The sequence below is a fragment of the Penaeus chinensis genome, chromosome 31, assembly GCF_019202785.1.
Source record: "Penaeus chinensis breed Huanghai No. 1 chromosome 31, ASM1920278v2, whole genome shotgun sequence".
NCBI lineage: Eukaryota > Metazoa > Arthropoda > Malacostraca > Decapoda > Penaeidae > Penaeus > Penaeus chinensis.
Window position 1 is genome coordinate 12,670,262 of NC_061849.1, and position 10,000 is coordinate 12,680,261.

Sequence of the window (10,000 nt, forward strand, 5' to 3'; positions counted from 1 at the left end):
CAGCACAGGAATTTCCGCCTGCAACTTGGATAAAATCTGAGATTCCGTAATAGTCAAATGATTGCATGGCAAGCTATCTTTTGAGCATCCTTTTATTGTCTGGTTACCAAGTCCTATTAACGCACAGTATCGAGCAAGAATGTCACTCTTCGTCAGTGGTCTAGGTGGCAAAACATCAACGGTACCAAACTCTTTCAGTATATGTGTATCAGCACTGCGCAAACCACCACGTCAAAGTGCCATATTGCCACTGACGAGATCGTCACCACAATATAGGCGAGCGAGTAATGTGCATTATTAAGGTAGCCGCACCTCATCCCAGCGCCGGAAATGGTATTATACTTTAATAAAAAATTGCGAATAGTAGATATTTTTTGATTTGTCTAATATTTTACATGTCGTCATTTGAGCATAGTGGGCGCCTGTTTAGCAACTTGCTGAATGATTCTGAAAAAGTCGGATTTATTGAAACACCCGTGTATGTGTATGTACATTGTACATACACACACACAGACACACACACACACACACACACACACACACACACACACACACACACACACACACACACACACACACACACACACACTAACACACACACACACACACACACACACACACACACTCACTCACACACACACACACACACACACACACACACACACACACACACACATACACACACACACACACACACACACACACACACACACACACACACACACACACACACACACACACACACACACACACACAGCACACACACACACACACACACACCCACACACATATGTATATATATATATATATATATATATATATATATTTAAATATATACTTTATATGAAAGTTGAGATTCTGAGTGGGGAAAGCATGATTGCAATGAGACTGATGCAGGAGTTTTATCTCTTTCACGTAAATAATCTCCGGTAATCGGGATCAAAGCATGAGGAACTTTTCTCACATTTACTTTGAATGAGATAAAGTAAAAGGAAGGAGTAAAAAAACGAGATATTATAAGAACGAGTTTGCGTCATAAATCAAGGGACCTTGTAAGAAAAAAAGAAAAATCTTCCTCTGTGCCTTAGTGTTTTAACGCAACCCGGATGTCGTCACCACTTTTTTGCTGTAATACAATTTATGTATGATATGCAACAAACGTATTATAAACCAACGTAATGATGATCCGATAAGATATATCTAATCCTTCACACTTACAATGAAAAAAATAATCCTGTTAGCATGATTTCTCTGAATTCTAAAATTTATCTCACGAATTACCAGTCAACATTTAGCACGATCAATCATAACAAATGTCTCAGCCATTTTGTGATTCTGTTTTTAGGTCACTTCAAAAAGTTGCAAAAGGTCACAATAACAGTAAAGACAGGGCTCATCTTAGTCAATACACTGGCCTGAAGAGTAGTTGAAGACTACAGAACCTGCAGGAAAGAAACCCGATTCTCATAGTTATAACCTCCAAAAGGACCAAAGTTTTAAGAGAAAAAAAACATAAAGATTGGAACTGATCTTTTAGAAGGTAGCTAGGGTATGAGCGACTAGTCTATCAACTATCAAACAAAAGGTTCAGTTTGGAGCTAAAAGAATGGAGCAGATTAAGGAACGGATATGCAGCAGGTGGAACAGAGAAACGTAGGACCTGAATGGAGTCCAGATTTAACACCAGTAGAGAGGAAGGGAAGATAAAACTGATATCCCTGTTCAGGCTGTTTACCCATGTAATTCAAGTGACATATTGAGAGAAAGAGGAGTTATTTCTGCATGGCCACACGACAATTTACTTTACCCAACTAAGGTGAGGGAAAAGGGAGATCATCCGACTACTTATGGGTCTACAGCCCAGGAAGAGAGAGAAAGAGGAAGGGGAAGGGGGCAGAGAGAGAGAGAGAGAGAGAGAGAGAGAGAGAGAGAGAGAGAGAGAGAGAGAGAGAGAGAGAGAGAGAGAGAGAGAGAGAGAGAGAGAGAGAGAGAGAGAGAGGGAAGGGGTCAGAGAGAGAGAGAAGGGGGAGAAAAGCAAGAGAAAGAGAGGAAGAGAGGAAGAGGAGAGGAAGGAAGAAAAGAAAGAGGAAGAGAGAAAGAGGAAGGAAGGAAGAGAGGAAAGAGGGAGAGAGAAAGAGAGAGAGAGGGGGGGTAGGAGAGGAAGAAAAAAGGGGAGGAGAGATAGAGAGAAAGAGGGGGAAAAGGAGGGAAAAGAAGGAGAGAGAAAAATATCTGATCCTATATCCAACAGCTTGTGATAAGCAAATAATTCGTTTCCTGTTACTGCATCACTCTAATCCGGCTGAGATAAGAGGATCCTATAAATACCGATCGTCTGCCAGTTGCTCTTGCACCTGGCCAAGAACTCTTTGGTGGTTCCCAATTGTACAAGCTTTAGGCGAATCAGTAATATTGATTTTTTTTTTTATCGTGTTAATTCGAAATAATTTAGAAGCTCTTGGGACGTGATCACTCAGGCATTTTTTGTAACTTTGAATTTTTCAGTTGAATCTGAAGCACAGGACCAGCGAAGTAAAAAAAGGCAAAGATCAGCAGAAGAAAAATACAGAAAATAATACAACCGGGGATACTAATCTACAGATATTAATTGACGTTGATCATTACAGTCCGCGGAGATGACTAGTGGTAAGCGCTACCTGATGATGACTGCGATGGTGCTGATGATGACGACTGCAGTGCTGCCGGCGAAGGTGAAAGGAAGACTTGCCGTTCCAAGAATCTCCCAGATACCATTGTCAAGAGCATAAGTAAGTTAGGACAAGCTGTTCTATAATCAGTTTTTTTTTGTGTTCAGGGGGTTTTCTATATATCTAGATGTATATTAAGTAGTATTATGTTATATAGCAAATTCTACTTCTTTTTCTTTTTTTTAGCTCAACCAGACTGTAGTCCTTGCTATGTTCTCGACAACAATGGAGAATGTAAACTAGATGTGACTTGCATGCACCTGGGACGAAAACCACTCTTGTAATTCTATCATGGACGAATAATGCACTATATTTTAAGCCCTTGTTGAAGCATTATTTTATGAGCCTGTCCCCATCTGCTCCCTTTTTATTGTTCACTTTTGTTCCTGATTAAGACAACCGGGATACTAATGAACGTGTAAAACAAGATTTCCTATATTCTTTTCTCTATATGATTTAGTAGAATAGTCAAGAGGAAATATTGGTTTCTAATGCATCTTGCATATTAAAAACTCTGCTTTCCAAAAAACATATTGTGTGTAGCCATACTTTTGCCTTCTATGTAGTAACTTTTACAAACACCAAATACACTTTTCTATGGAAATAGTTGTAATGTCCTGTTTTCCCTTATATCTTATAAACAAATAAATAAAATATATATAAATAAATAGATAAAATCAAAATACATACAAGAACTTACATATACAAAAAATATATATCTATGCTTTGTTATTGAAAAGTAACATCCTTACCAAAACTTGTCATTGCAAGAATCCTCAGATCTAAGGTCTGAATGCACTGTACTGAAGGGATGAAGAAGAATGAAACCTAGAATTTGCAGACCAAATATTATATATATATAAATATATATATGTATGAAAAATAAGAATCTACATTTCTAATAATACCTGTAATGTCTATGCAAGGTTATTCTGCCATTGAGTCAAAAGACAAAAATATAATTCAAAAATGAAAAAAAAACCTCATCTGTGATTCAATTTATTAAAGGTGATTTTGTGTTTGGTAACACATTTACAAATATTTAAACATTTTTTCTGACCTTTTCTAAGGTTTTTAGTATATACACTGTAAGTGCTGGTGTCAATGACACAAAATAACATAACTACAAATCCTTAGGCTAGGAGATTTCAATACCTCTATGTACACTTTATTAATATAATAGTATTTGTAAAATCATAGCCTTTCAGAGAAATAGCTTCCTGTTACAATCTGGTTAACTTGTACAACTTTACCAACTAATGTAAGGTGGAAATGTCAGTATCTAAAAATGATGACATTTCATTCTATGTGGCCCTGCTGAGGTGATTTGTTCTTCCCTCTCTTACTTCCAAAACAATAAATAACATGAAAACACCCAAGGTATAAGTAAATGTCAACAGAACCCCCTTTCTATGCATAGAAATATGTCTATTCTCATATATCCTTCTCTACATGCATACAGTTACAAAAAGGAAAATGCACATATGTGTAAGAATATGTCTCATTTCATTTTTTTCAGCAAAGTGATTTACTGTGCAGAATAAAATTATGCAACATTTAGGGTGTAATTATCTGAAGACATACTGTATATGCAAATTTGCATATAAAATGCTTTAACAAAAAAAATCCACACTTAAAAGCAATGAATGAGCCTGTGCAAACATGTTCAAAGAATGTTGCGAGTCCTTGCAGCTCATTAACTATTTCCTGAATAACATCTTCATTTTACTCTATTACTTATTCTTAAATGAATTAAACTGAAAGACAGGCATAGGCTTCAAGGAAGGAAAGGAAGAAAAAGCAATGAAAATTTTTATGACTGCCTAGCTGCATGCTTGGAACACAAAGCACGCAGCATTTATTAAACAATCAACATATGGAAATCAAAAGCATGTTTTGTAAATAAGAGACAAGAGTGAATTACCTAAACTTAAAAATACTGAAAATGGAGTTAAAGATGCAAAAGACCATCAAATCTTTCTTAACACTTGCTAACATTCTTATTAAAGAAATGCCAATTTTTAATCTTCCATCTTTTTACTGAAATGATGTAACTCACTAAACATTATCTTTTAAATTTTTACTGGTGTGCACATATATTAAGGATTTTTTTTCAGATTCAAAGATTTATGGTAACTGAATAATAAATACAGGAAAGTAATATAAATAAATGAGTCTTATCACAGTGTAAATGTTGCTGAGGTTGCTGTAATAGCATTGTAAATGTGAGTATTATGTATTGGTACGTATTGTGCTGTGATGATTTTAACAGCCTCATGGGCAGCACAGCCTCCAATATAAGCAGCAATGGAATGCACTTCTGCCGCGCCATATCTACACATCTCGTGAATGAAGTCGTCTTTGATGATTGGCCCACAGCCCCAGTCTGCCAAAAGCCTGTTTACACAAACCTAAAAATATGAAGAAAAAAAAAATAATAGGAGCTTCAATGTCACATGCCTATATTAAGAAATGAAAAAATCTTTCTAAATACAAAATGTCATGAAATGTAGCAATGCAAATGCTCACTAACCCTATTCTTTCTTTCTTCCACATGTATATTTTTATCAAAAAACTCTATAAAATTAATATAATAGCTCAACTGACCTTAAGACGCACAATATCTGTTTCAACTTGATCTTGGAAGTACCCTGGATAAGCTCGGAATTCAGAGTGGAACTGGTCTACTGCACGAAGCATCACGTACCAGACCAGTTCACTCTCTGGGTTCTCTAGGTGAGCGCCTGAAAAATGTAAATTTTTTTTAAGTATCTAAAACCTTAGTTGGTTATGTGTATAATTAGCATAAATTGGGTACCTTGTACATCTATGATATTAACCCAATTATGTTTCATATTGAACCATGCATCAGGGTGGGAACTGCTTCAGCAGTTCAAGGGAAAAATTTGAAGTGCAGGAAGTACAAAATTACCCCTCTTATTGCTCTTGGCTGCAACATAAACAATTGTTTAGGTAATGAGGTTACAAAAGAGACTTTAAGCCTCTTACAAATGACCAGTTATATATCTAAAAAAGCAGATAAAATTACTTACCAATGTCCCCAAGATTGATACTGCCTTTGTATTCATCAGCAATAGATTTTCCCTTGAGAACTCGCAGTGCATGGGCATTTTTACAGAATGCCTTCACATCACTCTCAGTTATCATGACTTTTCTTGGCCCTAGTTGCTGACTTAGCTCCTGCACTCTTCTTAAGACCCAATCTGCATCCTGTGCTGCCTGTTCCCGATATCTGCAAAGTTAAAAAATGTGAAGGAATTGGTATATAACGAATAATCTTACAAAGAAATTTCTTTTTATAAAAATAAATAAATAGATAAATAAATGTTCTCAAAACTTTATACAGCAAAATCTACTTACAAATTCTGAATCTTGATATATTTTTCTGAGTCGGCTGTCATATCTGGAATGGTCCCCCTTACAGGCAAGGCTCCACGACCTTCTGAAGTGACAAATTCATGCAATGCTTTTGCCAAGATCCAAAAGGGTCGCGTAGAGGGAGTGAGGGTACTTGAAGCAGCCTCATTTAGGATAGATTCCACACCCGAAGGAATCCGTGTGGGCATCAACGATGTGTTTACTGCCTTCATTGCTTCTTCGAAATTCTCCTCTGCTTCCCCATTCTCTTTCTCTCTCATACCTTTGGTTGCAAATAATTGAAATTCATGAGTATGCATTATACTTGACTTTTTCCTTTGGTATATAATATACATTACTCTAGTAGGTACAATCACATACATGGATAGAAAACAACAGAAAATAAAGATAAAATAATAATAATTTCATCATTGTAAAATGACATAATGCATTTCATCTAATTACATAACTGACCATACCTTCTTTAACAAGCTGAATGAAATCTTTCTTCTCCCTATAATTCTTTGGTGGAGCTCCATACCGCTGATTCCACTTCTGAAGTGTCTTGTAGAGTATAACAACATATGGAACATGAGAGTGTTCTTTGGAATCCATTGTCTCAAGGTCGAGACTGTCCATGTACTTCTGCAGGGCAGGGAAAGGTCTGTCCAGACGAAGGTCAGGCATTTCATTGTCAGGGTGACTTTCAATAACTGTATGCTCTTCTATCTGAAAAGTTTAATAGGTAAAAATAAATGGAAAAGATAAAAAACAATATAAACAAAAAATAATATAAACAATTATTGGTTCTTCCACTCTCCGTCTCAGCTGTTACTATTACTATGGATACAGTTTCTCTCAATTTTAACCATCTTTTACTCTTCTAAATCTACCTAAATGTAGTCTTTGAAATGTGTTAAAAAAATTACAAAATATACCTTATAAAATCTTGAATAACACAATGATATTTATTATCAACTTTTGATATCTACTTTACTACATGAATCTCACCATCTTCAAGAATTTCGAGAATTACATGAAATTTCCAAGAAAAAAATAAATAAATAATTAAAAAATAGAAAGCAAAAATCACAGCCACTGAGAATTTCTTCAACTCTTCAAAGTTTACAAGGAATTGTGTATATTTTTGAATCACCATTAAAAAAAAAAAATTCAGATTCAAATTTGCTACATTTGAAATTTGGAATGATTCACAAGACTACAAAAAAGGGATGGCAACTTTTCCTTTTCATTTACATATTGCAAATATATGCTACTAATTTTGAATTTACGTTTATGTATAAAGCTGTACACATTTTTATTCATAACCTATGCTCAATATAATAATAAAAAGCCTTATTTTGATATCCTTGAAGCTAAGTACCAAGTATAATAAAGCAAGTAGCCCAAGACTACCATTTCAGCCATTTCCCTTTGCAGTCTCATTAACAGGACTCTACAGTACTTACCTGGACTCTAATGTAGCCAATCATACCATAACTCCTCACCACTAACAGTGGAATACTGGCATCCCATAATACTTTTGAGAGGGACAAGAGCGTACTGTAAGGGAAAAAGAGAATATCAAGTTAATGACTTTTAAACCCATGATGCTGGGTCATCCATTGGCCTGAGTGGCCTGTATTCTTAGAATTAAATTTTTATTGATGGTTATTTTGCCAGACGCCTTCATGGACTGCTTGTCTTACATAGTTTTTATTCTTACCTTGTACTTCATTTGTTTATACATGTTTTAGATGTATAAACAAATAGACTTTTTGTTCATGGTCTCATCTCTTAGAAAGGGCTCTTCTCTTGCTGATTTACATGCAAGAGGCATGCTCTACTCCCACAAAACATAAAACGTCAACCAGTCTCAAACAGGAAGCTCCAAGTCTGAATTGACCCCAAGGCACTTGTACCCAAAACCACTTGGAAACAAAGGTCTACTAAATCCATCTGCAATTCACAGTTCCTTTTCAAACTCCCCAAAACACATGCAATCTTCTTCATTTGTAATCAAGCCAAAACATTTTGTATCCACAGCAAGTTATAACCTTGCTTAGTATATGTCCTATCCAGTGTTTTTTTTTCTTCTTTTTTACATTCTGAGATTACCATCACAAAAAATTTATGTAGATCCTAGTATTTTCTAGTATATCTTAAAGAAAAATGCAAGTTAACCATTAGTAAATAATCAGTATTTGTGTACTAGTTACACTCAGCAATGAATGTTTATATGATAATAAGACACTGATGCTGATAGTGTTTGAAGAAAATATTTGAAAATTAGACTTTTAACCCATTCCCGACGGGCATGACATGTACGTGTATGCCATGCCCGTTTACCTGTTTAATTTTTTTTACACATAGATGACTACACTTGTAATAAAGTCACCAATGAGCCAATTATGAGTACTGCATGTCTCGCCTGTTTACCCTTTTCTTTGATTTACGAAAATATTTTACTTTGACTTATTTTGCGGTTAATAATGCTTATAACTTTATAGTAATCATAATGTTTGTAATAAAAATATCACCATCGATATTTATAGCACTAGTACTAATTGACTCAGCACTAGCAGAGCCATCTATATACAGAAACTTTTCACAAAAATATAAAAAATGAGAAGGGCATTTTCCACATTTTCTATTCACTTTCCCCGTCGGCAATGGTTTAATGAAAACAAGTTTTAATCCACACATCTCTTCCAAATTCCAAAACAAAAAATCCTTTATCTGGCTTACAAATAGACCTACTGAGTAAAATTCAGGTGATGAATTAGGATATCCTAGAATCTGTATAATTTTCCAACGAAACAAAATAATACCATCCCCTCTGGATTCCAAAATCTTGACAAGGAAATCTCAAGTTTAACCCAGTCTACATAACCTTGATGTAGCCTATGTTGAAGGATAAGCTAGCTTTCCCCCCACCTCCAAGTTATGGCACTACTACATCACTGAAAAATTGGGTAAATTGAGGCCCAAGAATTAATTACAATATAGGGTGCATGGGGAAAGAATCTTACATTTCAAGCCATTGTAAAAGAAGGGTAAGAGCAACTATTTAAGACACACATACACAGAACAAAATAAACAATAACTCAATTAACAGTAAATACCAATGAGGATAATAATATAAATAATGACTATGACGATGATCATAAATGAATGCATTTTAAACAACTGAAATCACTGATTTTGCTTCACAAAGCCACACCAACAGCAACTCACTCAGTGAGCATATTGTCTGGTCCACACTTTATCTAAGTTATGCACCAACATCAGCTTTATATCTACACAAAGAGCAAAATGAAAAACAAATCATAAATTAGCATATATTACCATTCAAGAATAAAACCACATATACAAACCTTTCTGGCAGACATGTTGCAACGACACAAGTGAATGGACTGAAAAAATCAGGCTGATTATCAAGGATTTCATCAACAGCCTGGTCCACAAAGGTCCCTCGCACATCTGGGTTAAGTTCTAACAGGAGATGCAGGGCAACTTCTCCACGAGGACGTCCTATACTTTCTCCGTCCACAAAGAAGCTGAGGAAGGGAGTGGACAGAGAGAAACTCAATACTGGTGTTTTATATCACCTATCTATAGAGTATAGTCATTTTTCATATCATGATTGTGAAGAAAAAAATATATATGGGCCTATATTAAAGAAAAAAAAAAAGATAACAATAAAAAAAAAAAGGATAGAAATTAAAGGCATTAACAATCTACATTATCCTATTTATACAATGAATATAATCAACTTGTTCAAAAAACTCTCAAAATCTAAATCTATAAAGCATAGAAGAAGGAACTGTCATACTTGTTGCCAATGTCCTTTGGTGTGACTTTTGCATCATCTACAATGGTTATGGCTCCCACACCCGGCAGGACCAAAGACT

At 35.3% G+C, this 10,000-nt stretch overlaps 1 protein-coding gene and 1 long non-coding RNA gene across 3 annotated transcripts in view; one reads left to right on the top strand and one right to left on the bottom strand.

Annotated features, from left to right (window-relative positions):
- The first annotated feature begins 2,360 nt into the window (after positions 1–2,360).
- LOC125041901 lies at positions 2,361–3,316 on the top strand. Its single transcript, XR_007116329.1, has 3 exons — positions 2,361–2,406; positions 2,628–2,768; positions 2,895–3,316. It is a non-coding gene; the product is annotated as an uncharacterized LOC125041901 (long non-coding RNA).
- Positions 3,317–3,694: 378 nt separating this feature from the next.
- Positions 3,695–10,000, bottom strand: part of LOC125041900 (NEDD8-activating enzyme E1 regulatory subunit-like) — a 7,695-nt gene continuing 1,389 nt past the window's right edge. Inside the window, exons 2-9 of one of the 2 annotated variants that reach the window (XM_047637288.1) lie at positions 9,922–10,000; positions 9,464–9,646; positions 7,556–7,649; positions 6,561–6,815; positions 6,090–6,358; positions 5,762–5,961; positions 5,316–5,452; positions 3,695–5,119 (exon numbers count right to left, since the gene is read on the bottom strand). The exon at positions 9,922–10,000 is cut by the window's right edge and continues 86 nt beyond it. In XM_047637288.1, coding sequence (XP_047493244.1) covers positions 4,889–5,119; positions 5,316–5,452; positions 5,762–5,961; positions 6,090–6,358; positions 6,561–6,815; positions 7,556–7,649; positions 9,464–9,646; positions 9,922–10,000 — 1,448 coding nt within the window. In that variant the 3' untranslated portion in view covers positions 3,695–4,888. Of the gene's footprint in view, positions 5,120–5,315; positions 5,453–5,761; positions 5,962–6,089; positions 6,370–6,560; positions 6,816–7,555; positions 7,650–9,463; positions 9,647–9,921 lie in introns of both variants that reach the window. The other variant, XM_047637287.1, reaches the window with a different exon arrangement.